Below are 21,826 nucleotides of genomic sequence, written 5' to 3'. Positions count from 1 at the left end.
ACCCGTTGGTCCCAGATTGGTTTACTGAAATCTTCCACGAATCGGAACTTAAGATCCGAAAAATCAATGAAACCTTTAGATCGAGCGAATCGAAACAGTCTCTCCTTGTCTTGAAAGTAATGAAAACGTAAAATAACATGCCTAGGTCTATCTGACCTAGACGAGTATGATGGGATTCTGTGAACACGATCCAGTAGCGGTGGTTGGTCAGGAAATACAGTAGGGAATGCATCTTTTAAAAGTTGAGAGAAATATTTCATGGGGTTGTTAGCTTCAACGGCTTCTCTCACGCCGATCATTCGTAAATTCTGCCGTCGCATTCTAGATTCCAAGTCAGAGTTTTTAAAAGTCAAAAAGTCAAGTTTCTTCTTCATTACATTAATTGTTTCTTCGATTTTCCCCATCTTAAGCTCACTTTGTTGCGCGAATTTTTGAAGATCAGATATAGCCGACTGATGTTCCGCAATACATGTTTGCATCTTATCAATTAAATCGGCAATTTTCTGGAAATTAGTTGAGATTTCCGCATGAATCAGGTCTTTAACAAAGCCTGCAATTTCCGTACGAATCATCTCCCTAACAGAGGTTGAAATTTCCCTCTGAATTAACTCCGATATCGCTTTCAAAGTCACCGGTGATTCAGTCGGAGGGAGATCCGTAGCTTTCGGTTTAACCGGAGGTTTACCATCCTTGCCGTTTTTCCCGTTCTTAGACATAGCAGATCTAAGTATCATCCAATTGTCAGAGAATTCAGTTTAATTCAAAGTATTGTAAAAATTGATGCCTTAATGGTTAATTAAAGTATAGCTGACCATAGAGAAAAAAAAACTCAGAGGTGATGGAGCGAGTCAAGAACGCGACTTCACTCCATGAGCGCTACCGGAAGTCCCGAGCGTCAGTGATTGAAGGGTAGGAGATGTAAAGGTAGTAAGATCAGAGTCTAAGAAAGGATGGAAGGTGGTCAAAGAGTATATGAGGCCGAAATAAGGGCCTGAAGGGTCAAACTTACTGTTAGTGGAAGCACACTGAAAGGAAGCATTGGGCAAGGGCATCTGTGCTTGACCTCATAAGTGGCTGCATGTAAATGATTATGTATGCGTGTGTGCATCTGTGTGCTTGTGAGCATATGTGCAAAAGCAAGTAACTATAAAGGGATGTGCTGAAAAGCATGTACAAGTACTAAATTACATCTAACAGCAAGTGGTTCCCAATTATCTTGGTTCTCTTGCCCTTATATTAAAGCCTCACCCTGTAACTAGCATGCAACAGGTACCTCCTGAGAAGGACCACACATAGTTAACTTACACTCTACAAATCAAGTTAAAGATATGGACTGTAGGGCCCTCATGGACTGCCCCAAAAGCAATAAGCCTGACTGTCAGATTGTTCTTATAGTTCAAGAACTCAAAAGCTCTAGTCTTTGGAAGACACTACTTAAGCATAAGTTCTGCTAACAGTATTATTTTTACCTGTGCCAAGTCCGCTTGTGACAGCTGCATCGTTAATTCCTCCTGTAGCGGTCGAAGCACTGATGGGTGCATTGTGAGGGGCCAAACTAGGCAAAAACAGACAGCTGCCAAGAAAAAAGTACAGCATTTATACATATTAAGATAACAAAAACAATGTAAACAACAATATAGCATGTATTGACAATGATAAACTGAAATCATGAATGAAAATAATTAAGCAATGTTCAGCACATTCAATGAAGGTAAAATGCAGTACAATTCCCAAGCAGATAAAAGTAATAGTCTGTTCACCAAGTCTTCACATCAGTTCAAGTAAAATATCAAATACAGCAAATCTCAGATTAAAATCTTAATTTTCTATTTGTTCAGCCAGCTGTGTAACACAGCTATGGTAGCTTGTGCAATAATGTTTCATAAAGAATTCCATTGATAAGAATTCAGCCAAATAATTGGCTTACAATTAACACAATCTTCTCTGCATTGTAGCTTATGGTAACCCTTTTAACAACTGTATCATTAAAATACGTATATAAATTATACAAGTTAAACACCAAAGCACTTAATGGTTTTATAAATTATGAGATTTTATTCTGAAATGAAAAACAGGTTTTGTGAAATTCGTACTAAGCTTATTTGTGATATACTGGTTGAAACCACAAACAATCTGCTGAGGGCAGCATCTGAGAGATGAAAGGAATTCTTGATGCTTCAGGTCAAAACCCTGAAAGCAGTGCTTCCACAAATGCTGCACAAATCTCTGTTCCTCCAGCTGATTGCTGCTGCCTCCAGATTCCAGTAGCTGCTGTTTCATGTTGAACCTCTCTCGTCTAGCATTCTGTGCTCCAGCAACTCCTGTGGTCTAGCATGTTTTGAATCTGTAGTACAAATCCAAGCTAATTAATTAATTCCAACTAAATCCTAACTTTGCTCTAAAATTAACTAAGATCTGTGCTAATCTATAGGTAATTCACCTTGCTGTGCAACTTTGGCAATCTCAGCCCACTTAAGAAAACTTCAGGATTTGTAAAGCCCTTACACAACCTGAGGAGTGTCTATACTTGAAAGAACAGCTCTCCTGCTCAGAACAAGATTCAGATTTTCTGTGTGGTCCAGTACCTGTCAGATCCCAAGGGTGCTGGACCATAATTTTAATATGTATTTAATAATTCACAAATTTATCAATGTGCAAGCAGGAATTGAAGTATGTCAAATCTTGTGTCATTAAATTCAGATTACATCTACATTGTCTATAAAAAGTATTCACCCTCCTTGGAAGTTTTTATGTTTTATTGTTTTACAACGTTGAATCAGTAGTGGATTTAATTTGGCTTTTTTTTTGACATGGATCAACAGAAAAAGACTCGTGTCAAAGTGAAAATAGATGTCTACAAAGTGATCTTAATTAATTACAAACATAAAACACTTAGCAGAGATCTGTTCAGGCATTGACACAAGGAGTCTTTTCCTGTTGATCGGTGTTAAATAAAACCAAATTAAAACCCATTGTGATTCAATGTTGTAAAACAATAAAACACGAAAACTTCGGGGGGGGGTGAATACATTTTATAGGCATTGTAAATATTGTATTTTTATTTCTTAGTACTTATTTTAATATTTATGCAAGTTATTCAGCATGAAAAATGATTAATAATTTTAATAATGCCTGCTGTACAGAACCCATTTTCCTCTACATCACCAAAGTATTTAATACTCACCCAAAACCTTCCAGGTTTGTATCAAACTCCACAAATGCTGGGGTGACCGATGAACCATGAAGTCTGATATCATGCGGTGTTGTCATGGAGACCAAACACTTCACCCTGGTCAGAGGTACTGTGCTTCCTTCTCCCCCCTTGAGCAAGCTTTTACTAATCTTGTAGTGACTGTTGTCTTCATTCAAGGTGAATACATTTTCAGGACCAAATCCAACTATTTCACTCCCTATGATATGAGAATATTTAAATCCTGGGACAATAAATACAGTAACCAGGTAAAATACATTCTAATAAAATAAGAAATTATTTTTTCTTTGAAATCAGTTTAAATATATGGTCATTTCTTATGACAATGCACACATAAAATCAGATTTATGAGAAAAACCACAGATGCAAAGAAAAATATACAGATGGAAACTACAATTAAAAAAAAGCAGCTCCAAAGTAGTGGAATCAGGATGAACATGAAGGAAAAATACATTCACTAGTCCAAAAAATATGTCAAGTTAATGTTATAGTGGTTCAACATTTACAAAATCAGCCCAAAAATATTAAGCTTATTTCTACCATATTACAGATTATGTACAACTCAAGTCAAAATAATATGATTAAACGTACAACATGGATATTTGTATGGAAGCAGATTGGAAATACATATGTTAATAAGTACACCAATTTTTAAACTACATTATATTTGTTTCTTTCTTTAGAAATACACGACTGTGCGAAAGTCTTGGGGAATTCTATAAAGTGAAGTTGCTTTCAAAAATAATAAAATTAGATTTCATATTTCTAACTTTTTTTATTTCCAAATATAAAACAATAAAGAACAGTAAACAGTAAAAAAAAACACCAAATCGGATCAATATTTGGTGTGACCACCCTTTGCTTTTAAAACTACATTAATTGTCCTAGGTACACTGCCGTGCAGCTTCATAAGAAAATCTGCTGGTAGGCTGTTCCAAGCATCTTGGAGAACTTGCCACAGTTCTGCAGACTATGACTGTCTCACTTGCTTCTGCCTCTCTAAGTAATCCCAGATAGCCTTGATGATTTTGAGATCAGGGCTCTATGGAGGCCGTAACATCTGTTACACAACTCCTTGTTCTTCTTTTCGCTGAAGATGGAGGAGAAGATGGTGGCGCGACACAGCTTGCAGCGGCCTGTCCGGTGAATGATATCTGTTATCCGTCAAGTAGGGTGCCGTGCACAATTCTGATTTGATGGAGACAAACGTGACAGCACGGAGGAACATCTGGTGAAACTTCTGAAATGCCTGTTTCGCTGCCGCTGCTACTGTGTAATCCAGAATCTCCGGCAGGGAAGGCCCCGAGTACTAGGTTTTGCTTGTTGCTCGGCGGCCGGGGCGGGGTCATAGTGCTCGGCAGAGATGGCGCTCGGTGTTGGAGGGCTGGTTGGAGGCTCGAGGTTTTTGGACGGACTCAGAGTCGGCTGCGGTTGGGAGCTTCTAATGCATCGGCAAGTTTGTGGCGCTTAGGTCTGTGTGATAATGGGGCTATTGGGACTTGAGACTTTTTTTTACCGTGCCCATGGTCTGCTCTTTATCAAATTATGGTATTGCTTTGCACTGTTGTAACTATATGTTCTAATTATGTGGTCTTGTCAGTTTTTAGGCTTGGTTTCTCCTGTGTTTCTGTGATATCTTTCTGGAGAAACATTTTATCATTTTTTAATGCATGCATTAAAAAATGACACTGAGTGTCCTCATAATCTAAATATAGTCTCCAATGAGCTTGGCTGCGTGTTTGGCACACTGTCACTTGCTTCCTGCAGAATAAAGTTGGGACCGATCAGACACCTTCCTGATGGTTTTAAGTGATGGATGAGAATCTGATTGCATTTTTCAGCATGAGGAGTTCATTAATTCTGACCAGATCACCAAATCCATTTGCAGAAATACAGCCCCAGAACTGCAGGCAACCTCCGCCATGCTTCACTGTTTGCTGCAGACTCATTCATGTAGCGCTCTTCAGCTTTTCTAAAAACTGCCAACTGTTTGAGACAACAATTTGAAATTTTGACTTGCCAGTCCAGAGCACTTGTTGCCATTGTTCAGCATCCCAGTCCCTGTGTTTTTGTGCTTTATTTCCACTTCGGAAGAATGGCTTTTTGGCAGGAACTCTTCCACGAAGAACACTTCTGACAAGACTTCTCCAGACTATAGAGGGGTGTACTTAGGTTCCAGTGGTTTCTGTGAGCTGATAGCGGTGCTGGATTTCTTTGGATTTAGAAGGGACATCAGTTTGACACATCTCTCGTTTGCTGCACTCAGTTTCCGTGGCCGACCAATGTGTTTCTGGTCCTCAATCCTACCCATTTCTTTGTGCTTCTTCAAGAAGATAGCACATCTTGAAACTCCTGTCTGCCAAAAAAATTCTGCTTGGGAGAGACCTTGCTGATGCAGGATGACCACTTTGTGTCTTGGTGTTATGCTCACTCTCGCTATGGTGTAAGAATTGATGATTTGAATGTTAAACTATTGCATCTGCCACACCCTCACCTTTTAGTTTGGTTGTTCCTTGTCCAGTTTGAATCCTTCCACTGTACTCCTTAACTTTCAGGATATCTATAGATCAGGATAGGAATTGTCTTTGTAGGGGAATCTTCAGTTGGAGTAAGACAGTTACGAGGTCATTTGACAGGAACCAAGAAGAGTTAATTGGGAACAGTATTTTTCTAAGTCCACATCAGACATGTGGAGGGTGTTTAAAGATCAATTGAACAGAGTACAGGAAAGGAGTGTTCCCATTAGGAGGAAGGACAAGGATGGAAAGATTAGAGAACCTTGGATGTCCAGAGAGGTGATGAATTTAGTCAAAAAGAAAAAGGAAAAGTAGGTAAAGCTTCAGAAATTAGGATCAAATGAGGATTTTAACACAAGGATTATAAAAAAAAAGCCAGAAAAAAACTGAAGAAGGGAATTAGAAAAGTAAGGAGGGGCCATGAAAAGTCTTTGGCAAGTAGGATTAAGGTGAATCCCAAGGTGTTTTATACATACATGAAAAACAAAATGATAACTAGGGAGAGGGTAGGACCACTCAAGGCTAAAGAGTGGAACATTTGCTTGAATGTGGAGAATGTGAGTGAGGTACTTAATGAGTACTTTGCTTCTGTATTTACCAGGGAAAAGGACATGGAGGACCAGGAGATCAGTGCTGACTACATAAACATGTTAGGGCGTTTAGAGGTCAAGGAGGAAGAAGTGTTGGGCCTCCTAATGAATATTAAGGTCAATAAGTCCCCAGGGCCTGATGGGATTTACCCCAAGTTATTGAAGGAGGCAAGAGTCGAGATTACAAGGCCTTGACCAGTATCTTCATGTCCTCTCTAGGCATAGGCGAGGTCCCAGTGGACTAGTGAGTGGCTTATGCTATACCTCTATTTAAGAAGGGAACAAGAGAAAATCCTGAGAACTATAAACTGGTGAGTCTCACATCAGTTGTAGGAAAATTGCTGGAGAAAATTCTTAGGAAAGGATATATGAGCATTTGGAAACACATGGCCTAATTAGGTCGTGTCTTACCAACTTGATTGAGTTTTTTTGAAAGGTAATGAGAGATTGATGAAGGTAAGGCAGTGGATGTTGTCCACATGGATTTTAGTAAGGTGGTTGTCAAAGTCCCTCATAGTAAGTTTGTGGATGATACTAAGATTGGTGGAGCTGTGGATAGATTAGAAGACTGGCAAAGAATATAGCTTGATATAGATCTGTTGTAGATACAGGCAGAGGAATGGCAGATGGAGCTTAACCCAGCTAAATGTGAGGTGCTGCATCTTGGTAAGGAAAATGCAAGGCAAGAGTCTTAACAGTGTTACTGAGCAGAGAGATCTAGGGGTACAAGTTCATAGCTCCATGAATTATGAATACAGGTCGATAGTGTGGTTACGGCAGCTTATGGAATGCTTGCTTTTATTGGTCGAGGCATTGAGTTCAAAAGTCAAGAGGTAACGTTGCCACTTTAGAAAACTCTGGTTAGGCCACATCAGGAGTATTACATACAGTTCTGGTCACCCCACTATAGGAAGGACATTAAGAGCATGCAGAAGAGGTTTACCAGGACACCGCCTGGTTTAGAGAGCATGTGCTATCATGAGAGGCTGGACAAATCTGGGTTGTTTTCTTTGGAGCTGAGGAGGCTGAGAGGAGATCTGATAGAGGTTTATAAGATTATGAGAGCCATAGGTATAGGAGACAAGAAGTATCTTTTTCCCAGTACAGAAATGTCTAATCCTAGTGACCATGCATTGAAGGTGAGAAGGGTAGGTTCAAAGTGGATGAGAGGGATGTTACTCACAGAGTGGTGGATGCCTGGAATATGGTGCCTGGTATGGTGGTAGATTCAAATACATCGGAGGCTTTCAAGAGACAATTAGGTAGCAATAGGAATGAACATAGTCATACTTTATTGAAAACCAATTTCCCCTGGGATCAATAAAGTATGACTATGAGAGGAAGAAGGAGGGATATGGACATTGTGTAGGTAGAAGGGATTAGTTTTAGGGGGTTTTTGATTTACTTTTTAGCTGGTTCAGCACAACACTGAGACGAGGGCCTGATCATTGCTATACTATTCTATACACCTGTTTCTGTTTCAGTTAATCAGTTTATTTCATTCTTCCTATTATGTCATTGATCATTAGCACTTGTTTGTTATCTTAGTTTAATCATGCACTGGGCTTTATATATACAAAGTAATCAAGTTTTTATTTGAAAAATGGTCTATTACTTAATATGTTACACTCTTATGAAATTTCTCTGTAACATTTAATTTTTTGGAAAATGAATGTAGGAAATCTGAAATTTGCTCTCTTCTGCTGATACACTAATGCAGAAGACAAAAAAACCCTCTTAAACAAATTTAAGACTTTTGCAATTTACTATTTCTTCCATCACATTTACTTCTTAGATGTTCACATGGCAATATAGTTTTAGTCATAGACACGAGATTCCGCAGACGCTGGATATCTTAAACAACTCACACAAAATGCTGGAGAAACTCAGCAGGTCAGGCAGCATCTATGCAGGGTAATAAATAGTTGATGAGTCAGACCGAGACACGAAGATATTGCCTGACCTGCTGAATTCTTCCAGCATTTTGTGCGTTGCTCATTGTTTACAGCATTGATAGTGAAACAGTAACCTGGAAAAGGCAGAAAGGCTTCAATGGACAAATGTGCGGCAAAAGCAATGCAATCTGAAACGGTGTAAGATAATTTGTTTGGGGCAGGCTAATAATAGCATGGGAATACCAGGAACTATAGAGGAATAAAGGGAATTTGAAAAGTACAGTACTCTGCAAAAGTCTTAGGCACATGTGTAAAGCTAAGGCTTTTGCACTGTACTGTATTTGCCAATATGAAGTGGAGAGTGAATCTGGAAATCTGGTGGGAGCAAATAGGTGGTAGAGAGAGAGGGCTGGAGCAGAGGTTGACGTGGGTGCAGACACATCCAGTCCTGGGACACCAGGCAAGGTCATTTGATTCCAAACAATTGGTTCCTTAATGACCACAGAATGTCCCTCTGGTGCTTTCCATTCACTTTCCTCTCCCTTCACTTTTCTCCCAACCAAGATTCACCTCTCCTTTCCCCCTTCCCACTCTCAGTCCACAATAGAATCAGGTTTTTCATCACTCACATTTGTCATGAAATTTGTTTCTTTTTGCAGTAGTAGTACAATACAAATATTATTACAATAGCGTGCAAAAGTCTCAGGCAGCTTAGCTATATAGAGTTGCAGGAAAAAGTTTGTGAACCCTTTGCAATTACCTGGTTTTCTGCATTAATTACTCATAAAATGTGGTCTGATCTTCATCCTAGTCACAATCTGCCTAACTAATAACACACAAACAATTATACTTCTTCCTGTCAATACTGAGTACACCATTCAAACAATTACAGTCTTGGTTCAAAAAAGTAGATGAACCACTAGGGTAACGCCTTCTACAAAAGCAATTTGGAGGCAGGTGTTCCAATCAATGAGATGAGATTGGAGGTGTGGGTTGCAGTGGTGCCCTACCCTCCAAAAAAGACACAAAGTCAGCTTACTGACAGAGCCTGCTCTTCTCAAGGAAGATGTGTTTACGTGCACCATGCCTCGATCAAAACAACGCTCAGAGACCTAAGAAGAATTTATTTATTTTTTTAAAAATGTACTGAGATACAGTGCAGAATAGGCCCTTTCAGCCCATCGAGGCACGCAACCCAGCAATCCCCCGATTTAATCCTAGCTTAATCATGGGACAACTTACAGTGACCAAATAATCTACCAACCGTTACGTCGTTGGACTATGGGAGGAAAAAGGAGCACCCGGAGGAACCCCACGCGGTCACGGGAAGAACATATAAACCCCTTACAGGCAGTGGAGGGAATTGAACCCTGGTCTCCTGTACTGTAAAGCGTTGTGCTAACCACTATGCTACCCTGCTATGCTAATTTAGAGATGCATAAAGCTGGAAAAGGCTACACAAGTATTTCTAAAGACCTGATGCTCATCAGTCTACGGTAACAGAAATTGTCTACAAATGGAGGAAATTCAGTATTGTTTCTGCTCTCCCTAGTGTTTGTGCTATTAGTTGGGGCAGATTGTGTTTGTCTATTATTGTGACTTAAATGAAAATCAGACTGCAGTTTTTGAGTAATTAATGCAGAAAACCAGGTAATTGCAAAGGGTTCACAAACTTTTTCTTGCAACTGTATCTTTTAATGTCCTCACAGCAACTGCTGAAGAACCATGTGGTACATGTATCACAGGAGTATTTTTTTGTTAATGCTATATTTCAAACACTACTCCAACTAAATTTGAAAATTATGAAGATTCACATAAACCAAAGGAAATTATGAAAAAAATATTTTACAATTTATATATACCTTACAGCATACCTCTCATATCTGCTTCACAACTTAATGAACTTGGCTTGTGGACCCTATAGACATTAATTAGTTTCTTATCCCAGGCACCACAATTCAATGGGTTACCAAGACGGAGAAACTCACTGAAAGCAATCAATACAAAGATGGTCAACATCAGCAGAAAATAACAATAAACACTTTAAAAGTTTTCAGTCAGTTAAATATAGTATTTCTTCTCTTCGATGAACAAAAAAATACTTCGCGTTTGTTCTTAATTACAAACCCAGCCTTGTCAAACCTTACCAATCCTTTTACTTTCAATATTGCAATTCAGAAATAAAGTTATGTCACAGCCAGATTAATCACAATCAAAGGAGATAATTTACCTCCATCAAAATAATTCCAAAAAATTGGTTGTATGCTAACTAAGTGGCCAAGAAGCATCTCAATATAAGAATAGCATATTTAAGATGAACATACAGGAAGCAAACTGTTAAATTCCTACAAAAAGGATGTTACCATATTATTTCACTTTTACGATAGCCCTTAGAACCAATAATATCATTCTTGTGAATAATATTGGTATGGAACAATGCCCAAGTACCAAGCCCATATGTTTTTATTAATTTAAGTATTAAAACAGAGTTTGATGTATCTGAAAATAATACTTTGATTGAAAACTGTATAAAATGCATTCAAAAGTATCTATCAATATACTGCAGAGAAAAAAAATGAGAAAAAATAGACTAATCATCACTTGATGTTTTAAAACATTCTATGTTTCTATAACAGTACAGCATCCAGTATCCATGGCTAGAGTTGTCACCACACAGATTGCAGAAAGTAAGTACTGTGAGGTGCAGAAGAGTATTTTGTGGTAAATTTTATTCTTAGTATTGCACATCTTCAAATTCCCAATAACGTGAAAACAGAAGGCCAGATAAAGTGTATTATGTATGACATTGGTTTTGAAGTTTGTCTCTATGGGAGCTGCCCAATTGTTCAGAGAAATTATGTCTATTCTAGTCGGTTTATAGGTCCTACGTGTGAGTTTGATACATTAACAGTGGCAGAGCACCTGGGATGGGTGGGTTTGGAGGATGGGGGCTGTAGGAAAAGTTGTTTACATTTCAGGCAAGATTCAATTAACCTCTGATGTTGGAACTATCAAACTGATGACAACCTGCTACAAATTAAATTATACTACTAAGCCACAGATTGGTCAACTGAAAGTGACTAATCTTGTTGAGGAAAAGGTTACATGGTTAAATTGAAGTATTCTAACAAAAATCTGACAGGTTCACAGTGGATATCAACACTTAATCATCTTATATTAATACTTTTTAATATACAGTATGTATACTTCCTACCTAAGGACCATTGGTTCTAATGACTGTGAAGCTAATCGCTCAAACATCCTTTGGAGTGGTGGGTGCAGAGGATGGTCTTCATCAGACAGAGCTGAACTGCATCTTTGTAAAAGCCGTGCATGAAGTCCTGCATCACACATCATTTGCTGATTTCTCTCCAAATGGATGAGTGATTGCAAAATATTAGCCACTGCAAACTGAAGAGCTAATGCATGCTAAGAAAGACAGGAAAGAGGTAATATAAAATACACATTAGAAATCGTCCAACTCAGCTCCTTCCATAGTGTAATTTTTTGCAATAGAGTAAGCAAAATCTAAAGGTAGAGGACTTACAACAGTTAATTGGAAATTATAACTGCCAAAGAGGGTAAATCGGCAACCAAATATCACTAGTCATGATGATGAGACATTTGTCCCAATAAGGACAAGATCCACTACAGCTTTATAAGATATTCTTCCTTACACTACGCTTTTTACAAACACTGGAATATGTTTCAACAGTAGAATAATTTTCTTGTCATTGTTTGGAATAATTATATTTCTAACATCACTATATTTTTATCTATTTTTGATGTTAGTAAACTCTTTTATTATCTTCCATTAGCTTTTATTAAAGTTCTGTTGTTTGCAATGGCTGCATTTACAATTGAAAAACAAACTATTTTTATTAAAGAGAACATTTTAGTGACAAGTTAATTTTAAAAAATGCAATTCTGTCAAATGTCTGTTTAACTCTTTCTTCAAAGGCAACGAGAAAATTCAATATAAGCTGAGCAGGAATTATATTACAGATTACTACACATTCCACTTTATTTTTCCATATTATTTAGAAGTATCTTTTTTATTTATATTTATTAAGATACCTTCGAGCCACTCCACCTAGCAATGCATAATTTAAACTAGCCTATATCACAGGACAATTTACAATGACCAATTAACCTACTAACCAATACGTCTAAGGACTGTGGGAGGAAGCTGGAGCACCTAGAGAAAACCTACAACTTCCACAAGAAGGATGTACAGACTCCTCACAGATGACATTGGAATTGAATTCCAAACTCTGACACCCTGAGCTGTAGTAGCATCATGTGAACAGCTACACTACTGTGGCACCCCTTAACAAAGCATGATAACATTATTCTACACTCGTGTAAAATTACACTTCATTGAAGTTCATGTTAATATTGTTTGTCAAAAAAAGCAAATATTTTATGCAAGAGATCAATTGTTCCAGGATTCAATCCATCCATGGCCTAATGAAACATAAATGGCTAAGTGTTTCTTCAATATATAACAGACATTTAAATAAAGGAATTCTGTAATCATAAACGTAAGAGATTCTGCAGATGCTGGAAAACCAGAGCAAAACACGCAGAATACTGGAGGAACTCAGGTCAGGCAGCATCTATAAAAATGGAATAAATAATTGACATTTTGGGCTGAGATCCTTCACCAGGGCTAATGAAATGTCACTAGTTATTCATTTCCATGGGTATTGCCTGACTTACTGAGTTCCTCTAGCAGTTTGTGTGTTATCCTGTAATCATTTTGGCTACCACAGCTGAAAATAATTCATTCACAAGCTGGGACAACTGTGGGTATACAAGGTTGAGTGTATACTTTGTGAAAAAGCTACAATTTGCAGCTCAACCCATTTTGAAGTTAATGTATTTAGAGGTGATGCTACAAAGCCAATTAACTTTTTGATGATCCAGCAGATGGTAATCTTTAGTGAAAGCATTTGAGTTTTTTTTAAAAATTTGAGTAGTTCAGTTTTGAGTTCAGCACAAGTACAGTAAGTGAAGGAGGGAAAGGGATGCCATTATTGCACTCAAACTCTTGGTCTAAAAGTTGGCTTGAGGCTGATGGATACCAAATCAAAGAAACTAATTTGTTTCTTTATTGTGGCCTCTATTGATGAGTATAACCACTTGTAAATAGGGGAAGTGAGTTTGTTTGGGTTCCAGTCCTTTAACCCAATGCTTTTATATTGAGGTAAGAAAAGACAAAAGTATTTTAAACTGTAAAAGAAAATTGCAGCAAAATATGACAGTAATTATTTATGCAAATTTTCAAACTCTACAACTAATCAACTTTATGATTGGGTAAGAAGATGTTAAAGACTTGGTATATTTATTCTTTGGTTTCCCTAATTATAATTGAAACAAAATTCAGACTCCCTGGTGTGGGCTTCTCTAGTTCAGGTTCTAGTGTATAAACATTTGAAAAAAGGATAACTTCTAAATTGAGTTTGATTGGGATTCGATCCTTTAATCCATTGCCATTACATTAAGGTAAGAGAGGACAAAAGACCGAAATTCTAAACTGTGAAGCCAAAATCATTAAATTTCAAAAGAAATTAAACTGACAAAGAAAACAGAAAACAATAAAGATGATCAGGCATAAACAGGATTATTAACTGCATTCACAAGAAGCTGCAGGAACTCAGCTCTTTTTTTTTCTCCAGTCCTGATGAAGGGTCTCGGCCCAAAACGTTGACTGTATTCTTTTCTATAGATGTTGCCTGACCTGCTTTGGTTCCTCCAGCATTTTGTGTGTATTTCTTGGATTTCTGCACATTTTCTTTTGTTATTAACTGCATCTTTGTTTTGGTGATTTTCTCCACTTAGTGTCACTGAATTCAGTATAACTGAAAACATATAACCCATAGCATAGTAAAAATTCTAATCTCTCAATAGTAATTGCATTCTAATTCCCAGTTATTTACCTCACATTTTCTTTTGTTATTAACTGCATCTTTGTTTTGGTGATTTTCTCCACTTAGTGTCACTGAATTCAGTGTAACTGAAAACATATAACCCATAGCATAGTAAAAATTCTAATCTCTCAATAGTAATTCCATTCGAATTCCCAGTTATTTACCTCAAATTGCTCGTCGAAGCTGACTGAGGCCAAGAGGTCTAAAATTGCAAGTACTGCTCCTGGATGTATTATGACTGCATCAGGACAATGCAAGGAAGTCAGTGCATTGAGTAGCTTCAATTCTGAGATGGATTTGGTGGGCAATACAGGAGGAGTTGAAACAGTATGATAGCCTGGCCTACGTGAGAAATAAAACCATTAACCTTAACCTGTATTCATTCATCAATTCTTCTAATGCAAAATAGGAATAAAGAACATTTGTAATTATGAGCACTTATTCAATAATATTCACAAGTTGCACTTTATGTTTAAATCATAGATAAATATCTTTTAATTGTTTTCTGAAAGACAATAAGCAGGACTGAATGTTCTAGAATAGCAAGTAACGGCATAAAAAATTCACACAAGTTTTTTTCTCTTTTTCCTTACAAATATAGAATTATTCCAAAACTCCCTCAAACATCTAGGCTAATAATTCAAACTTCATGCTATCCTAGCAGGAAATGTTGCAAGTGTGAAATTCAGAATTTTTAGGCATACCAAGGCATCACTGACTTCCTCTGTAACAATAATTCAAAGATACATGGTATTGGCATGTCAACATTTAAGAAATCACAAGAAAAAGCAAAATAAACCCTTAGAAGTTAATAAGGGGCAGATTCAGCTTATTTTTCTCCTTGAAATTAGAAGGAGCAATCTTATTGGATCTCCATAGCCTCAAAGCTGCCCCACTATTTTTTGAGGCATCCAATTTCTTTGGCAAAATCTGATTGAGAGTTGTCACAGTTGCTGGTTGGTATAGCATGTAAATAAGGTGAGGATTTCTGAATGCATCATGGTATACACCATATTTGGGACATTTCAATTACGAAACTTGAGATAGCAAATTCTATGCATTAGAAAATACATACAAATAGCACAAAAGGTGTGACAATGACATTTTTTTTTGTTAAAACCAATATATATTTGGGCTTTACTGTGGAATCAGAAATGGAACTGTCGCTATGCCCCTGCCTTAATAATTTTGATGGTGACACAAAAGCAATACTTCTAGCTGGAATCAGGATCTTATCTGCATTCATGCTTCAACAGCTATTATAACTGTTTACAGTTGAGTGTGACTGGACAATCGATAATAGCGTTTGTAACATGAAGATAAACTTCCTCCAAGATACAGTGGCATTCAAAAGTTTGGGCACCCCTGGTCAAAATTTCTGTTACTGCGAATAGCTAAGTAAGTAAAAGATAAACTGATTTCCAAAAGGCATAATGTTAAAGATGACACACTTCTTTAATATTTTAAGCAAGAAAACTTTTTTATTTCCATCTTTTACAGTTTCAAAATAACAAAAAAAGAAAAGGGCCTGAAGCAAAAGTTTGGGCTCCCTGCATGGCAGTACTTAGTAAGACCCCCTTTGGCAAGTATCACAGCTTGTAAACGCTTTATGTAGCAGCTAATATTATACTTGTGTGTACTAGCTTGCGCCGTAGCCTACACAAGTGGGCTACGCAGTTGTGAGCATTTATACTTCTGCGCTGGTGTGCCTGCGTTGCTCTGCACTTCACCACCAAAACGCTAGATGGCGGTGGGGTTTCTATGCCACTGTGTTGAGCTTCTTCGTGTTGAAACTCAACACGAAGAAACTCAAACTTCAAACAATGGCGACTGAAACTGAAGGAGGGTGAATTTTCTGTGCTTGTCCGGCCACCGAGAGACACGGATGAGGAAATGCATTTGAAATATTTTCGGATGTTGGCAGATTTGACGATTTGGTTCATCGTCTCCAACCATTTATTTCACATCAGTGTACGCACAGTAGACTGGCAATCACTATTCGAGTTTTAGCTTCAGGTGGAGGTCAACAGGCTGTAGCAGCTAGCTACAAACTGGCGTCAAGCACAGGGTACTCCATAATTTTGGAGATCTGTAAAGCTTTACGGAAAGCATTGCAGCCAGAGTTCCTTCCCTGCTCTTCAGTCGCCCAATGGCAAGCTACCGCAGCGTAGGAGGAAATGCAATGCTACCAAGTGGACCAATCGCAGTTGTTGTAGTCTGCGAGGCCGCGACGCATAGTTACATTTTGGGAGAGGTGCACGTTAGGCTACGGTGTAGGGTTGGCGTAGAGTACAGCGTAGGGTACGCTGCTACATTGTACTTATGGTGCACATTTGAAGCACAAGTATAAATCAGCCTTTACAGTCTTTCAATTCTTGTTTGGGGGATCTTTGCCTATTCTTCCTTGCAAAAGGCTTCTAGTTCTGTGAGATTCTTGGGCCATCTTGCATGCACTGCTCTTTTGAGGACTATCCACAGATTCTCGATGATGTTTAGGTTGGGGGACTGTGAGGGCCATGGCAAAACCTTCAGCTTGTGCCTCTTGAGGTATTCCATTGTGGATTTTGAGGTGTGTTGAGGTTCATTATCCTGTTGTAGAAGCCATCCTCTTTGCATCTTTGGCTTTTTTTTTTACAGACAGTGTGATGTTTGCTTCCAGAATTTGCTGGTATTTAACTGAATTCATTCTTCCATCTACCAGTAAATTTTCCCCGTTGCACTGACTGCAACATAAGCCCAAAGCATGATCGATCCACTCCTGTGCTTAACAGTTGGGGAGGCGTTCTTTTCATGAAATTCTGCACCCTTTTTTCTCCAAACATACCTTTGCTCATTGCCACCAAAAAGTTCTATTTTAACTTCATCAGTCCACAGGACTTGTTTCCAAAATACATCAGGCTTGTTTGGAACCTTTTGAATAGAACTTTTCAAAAGTGTTTACAAGCTGTGATATCCAAACCCAAGTGGTGTCCAAACTTTTGCTTCGGGCCCTTTTCCTTTTTTGTTATTTTGAAACTGTAAAAGATGGAAATAAAAAAGTTTTCTTGCTTAAAATATTAAAGAAATGTGTCATCTTTGACTTTATGCCTTTTGGAAATCATTTCATCTTTTACTCGCTTAGCTATTCACAGTAACAGAAATTTTGACCAGGGGTGCCCAAACTTTTGCATATCACTGTATAATATAAATAGGAATTTTATTTCTTAAATTATTGCACTCTGTACAATCTTCTATACTGTTTATAGATCACTTCAAAACACAGAAAAACTTAAATTCCCACATTGGTAATTTTTTAAAATATATAGTTAAAAATATTAAGTTTAACAAAATAACTAAATGACCAAGCAAGGCTCCTAAGCTGGGCAGGTCATATCATCTGATGACAAGAGTACTACGCTACATGAATCAAGTCCTAAGATCTGAATTCCTACCTAAATCAACATTAAAACTTGGATATATTCCAATGCTAGAACTCCAATTCTGTGGAATTCATTGCCAAAATAAACATCAAACATATGCTGCAGAATAGCATTTACTATGTAAAGTTTTAACGTAAAGTCTAGAGTCTCACAACATAAAATAGCCATTAAATATTTGCAAGCTCATCTGGTAATACAGTAAAATTGCAAAAGCTACAAGTTCAAAAGCATTTATTTATTTGGTGATACCGTACGGAGTGGGTCCTTCCGGCCCTTCGAGCTACACTGCCCCAGCAACCCCCAACAAACACAATTAATCCCAACCTAATCATGGGACAATTTATAATGATCAATAAACCTATCCAGTATGTCTTTGGACTGTGGGACGAAAATCGAAGGACTTGGAGAAAACCCACACATTCCATGGGGAGGACATACAGAGACTCCTCACAGAACGGTACCGGAATTGAACTCCAAACTCGTGAATGTCCCAAGTTGTAATAGTGTTGCACTAAGCACTACACTACCGTGGAAGATTTACATTCACTATTGATCCAAACAACAGAAGGCAATCTAAAACTCTATACTGTAGAGACCAGTTTAAGGTGCAAAGCCAAATACTGGATATTCTAGAAATTTGAGATAACACAAAAGTAATGAAATACTAGGCATCTGTGGAAAGAATTCGTGCTTCAGACTGACCATCATATCAGAACTGATGAACTAATATTTTACGGATGCAACAGAACCACGAGTACTTTGGCTTTTGTTTTTAACACTGAGGCCTATCAACAGTATAGAAACACACCAAAGTAATTCCTACTGGGCAAGTACCTTTTCCTGGACAGAGCTGGAGTACCCCAAGGTGAGGGAAGGGAAGTTTCATGTGTCAAGCAAGGCGGAACCTGTTCAGCAAAACTACAGACAAAAAATAGCAAACACCATTGTACAAAGATTGTTAAGAAGAAAAAATAAGCACAAAGCTTGTTAGTACAATTACTATTAACATCACAGATTCATTCAGGAAACAACATGCAAAGCAGCAGAAATACAGTAGCTTCAGCCAGTAAAAGAAAGAGGAGAAAGTTGTACCAAGGCAAGAAACAAAATAAGTTTCCAAATTTTGGTAAGAATTATGATAATATGCAACATCCACAGAAATATCTCCATTTACACTCCTGTAGTAAAAGTGTATTAACAACGCTTCACTAACATTAAATTAAATACAAGAAACCTTAATAACTCGACTTTTTCCAGATTGGACTTAAAAAAAACCATGTAGCTCAAACTTGATTTTGCACTGCCTTTTCGGTTCACTCTCATCTCCACATAAACATACGAGTTATGACAAACTTGAACAAACCATGCTTATCTGGTATAATCCGGAAGTTTAAACATGCAATCATTGAAAAAACATTGTAGTTGAATACTATTAAATGATAATTTAATAACATAGAAATACTGTCATTTCATTTTTGTAAAAATAATTAAAAACACTGAAAATCAAAATTGCACATGGTGGATAACTGAAATTGAAACAAAAAGTGCATTTTTTTGTTTTTATGAAAAAATAAGATTTTGGGAGCAAATATTCAAAATGTTTTGAGAAATATTAGAACAGTTTCTTCCACCTATACACATATGATGCAATTCCCAAAGGAAAAATATAATTCAGATCTACAGGATATAGAGATAGACAAGATTATGCAAGTGTTGACATTAGTGGAGAAACATCTGCAGTGACTTGCTGTAGCTTTGCTCACTGGGCAACAAAATAACTTCCATTAATGTTCAAGTCCAATGAATGGAAATCTCACCCTTCCATCCCCATTTCTTGTTGGGTTTAGCTTTGCCATACTATGCTGCTGATTTATTTATTTCCTTTTATTCCTGCAATACAGGCTTTGCAAACATCACTAGCATCTCCAATTTCTCAGAAGTGAAGAGGAAGGAAGTAAGCAGAAAGCAGTATTGATAGGGGATTCACTGATTAGGGGACAGAGGAGATTCTGCGGACCAGAACAAAACTCCCGAATAGTATGTTGCCTTCAGGTGCTAGGGACAGAGGTGTTTCAATCAAGCCCACAGCATTCTTAAGTGGGAGGGGGAGCAACCAGAGGCTGTGGTCCATATCAGGCCCAATGATATAGGTAGGCAGGGTGATGATGTCCTGTAAAGTGAGTTCAGGGAGTTAGGTGCTAAATTAAAGGACAAAAACTCCAGGGTGGTGATGTCAGTATTGCTACCCATACCAGGTTCTAGTGAGGCCAGAAAAAGGAAGATAATGTAGTGTAACCCAGGCTCAGGAGATGGTGCAAGAGGGAAGGATTCAGATTTTTGGATAATTGAGTTCTCTTCACGTTAATGGATGTATATTATAGACCTCCCAATAGTCAGCAGCATTTAGTGGAGTGAATCAGTAGTGTGATAATAGCTGCAAGAAAAATAGAAGTTGTGATTGTAGGTGATTTTAATTTTCTACATATTGACTAGTAATCCCATACTGTAAAACAGCGGTCCCCATCCACCAGGCCGCGGACCGGTACCGGGCCACAAAGTATGTGCTACTGCCCGTGAGGAAACAATATGATCTGGCGATATGAGTCAGCTGCACCTTTCCTCATTCCCTATTACGCACTGTTGAGCTTGAACGCACACGAGGTCATTACCCACGTGTCATCCATGTCAGTGCGGAAAGGAGATCAACTCCTCAAGCTTGCAAATGACGGCGGGCTGAAAAGTGTGTTTGACATAACATCTCTGCTGGCATTCTGGATCAAAGTCAAGGCTAAATAACCTGAAAACGTTGCTTGCATTTCCAACATATCTCTGCAATGAATGCAACAAAAACTAAATTGCGGAATAGACTGGACGTAAGGAACCCCCTTCGAGTATCGCTGTCTCCCATCACCCTTCGATGGCACCGTCTTGCTGCAGGGAAACAAGCCCAAGACTCCCACTGATTCAGCGATATTGGTGTGTAGCAATGATTTTATATGTTCATACGAGGAAAATATGTGCTGTGTGTTTAATATCCAAACGTTACTTAAAATGTTATGTTGCTATTGACTTATAAGTGACTTATACAGTAACTGACTTATCACTATATTCATGCAAGGAAAATATGCGCTGTTTGTTTAATATTAAATTCATTAGATAAACCCTTTTAGAAACGAAATGGAGTGTATTAGCCACTACAAAGTGACTTATAGTTGACTGATCTTCTATATTCCGGTCGTGATTAACATCCCCCCCCCCCTGAACAGAATCGCCAAAAACGATTTGTAGAAAAAAAAATCAGCACGTACACGCATGTGCACACAGGTGCCCGCGCGAGGCTTCATGGTAATTGTAGTCTTCTTGGGGTAAACACGTCTTTGATGCTTACTCTTGTACGTTGGCAACCCTACCCTCCCCACCACCACCATCCCCCGGTCTGCAAAAATATTGTCAATAGTAAACCGGTCTGCGGTGCAAAAAAGGTTGGGGACCTCTGCTGTAAAAGGACTGAATAGTATAGAATTTGTCAAATGTGTTCAGAAAAGTTTTCATCATCAATATGTAGAGGTCCCAATTAGAGAAACACGCTTCTGAATCTCCAATAATGAGATAGGGAACATGACAGAAGAATGTGTAGAGGAGCACTTTGGCTCTCATTTTCATAATTTCATTAATTTCAATATAATTATGGAGGATAGGAATGGTCCTCTGGTTGAGATTCTAAATTGCCCTTATTGCCTTTTTTGTTGCCTTCTGTTGGTTTTTTAAAAGCTTCACAATCTTCTAGCTCCCACTAATTTTGGCTGTATTGTATACGCCCTCTTTTGCTTTTATGCTGTCTGACTTTCCTTGTCAGCCAAGACTGCCTCATTCTCCCTTTTAGAATGTTGCTGCTTCTTTGGGATGAACTGTACTTGTGTCTTCTGAATTACTCCAATAAACTCCTGCTTTCCTGTTCTCCCTACTAGCATTCCCTCCAATCAACATTGGGCAGCTCCTCTCTCATAACTCTGTAGTTACCTTTACTCAAGCATAATACTGAAACCTTTAATTTTAGCTTCTCCCTCTCAAACTACAGGGTAAATTGTTTCATATTGTGATTACTGCCTCCTAAGGATTCCTTTACCCTAAGCTCCTGAATCAAACTGAGTTCATTGCACAATCCAGAATTGCCTTTTCTCTCATGGGTTCTACCACAAACTGCTCAAAAAAGCCATCCCTTGGCATTCCACAAATTTTCACTCTTGGAACCCAAGATCAAC

The 21,826-nt window shown here is 38.1% G+C and overlaps 1 protein-coding gene across 4 annotated transcripts in view; it reads right to left on the bottom strand.

Moving 5' to 3' along the window:
- Positions 1-21,826, bottom strand: part of wdfy3 (WD repeat and FYVE domain containing 3) — a 369,321-nt gene that overhangs the window by 159,229 nt on the left and 188,266 nt on the right. For 2 of the 4 annotated variants that reach the window (XM_063043525.1, XM_063043524.1), the window contains exons 13-18: positions 18,399-18,482; positions 14,310-14,487; positions 11,427-11,641; positions 10,087-10,199; positions 3,185-3,434; positions 1,470-1,573 (exon numbers count right to left, since the gene is read on the bottom strand). In XM_063043525.1, the coding sequence (XP_062899595.1) occupies positions 1,470-1,573; positions 3,185-3,434; positions 10,087-10,199; positions 11,427-11,641; positions 14,310-14,487; positions 18,399-18,482 (944 nt within the window). The remainder of the gene's footprint in view (positions 1-1,469; positions 1,574-3,184; positions 3,435-10,086; positions 10,200-11,426; positions 11,642-14,309; positions 14,488-18,398; positions 18,483-21,826) is intronic. The other 2 variants (XM_063043526.1, XM_063043527.1) reach the window with 2 other exon arrangements.

Source organism: Mobula hypostoma, chromosome 3, assembly GCF_963921235.1.
Source record: "Mobula hypostoma chromosome 3, sMobHyp1.1, whole genome shotgun sequence".
Classification (NCBI taxonomy): Eukaryota; Metazoa; Chordata; class Chondrichthyes; order Myliobatiformes; family Myliobatidae; genus Mobula; species Mobula hypostoma.
The sequence above is the reverse complement of the archived record's forward strand: the minus strand, read 5'-3'. Positions and strand labels throughout refer to the sequence as shown.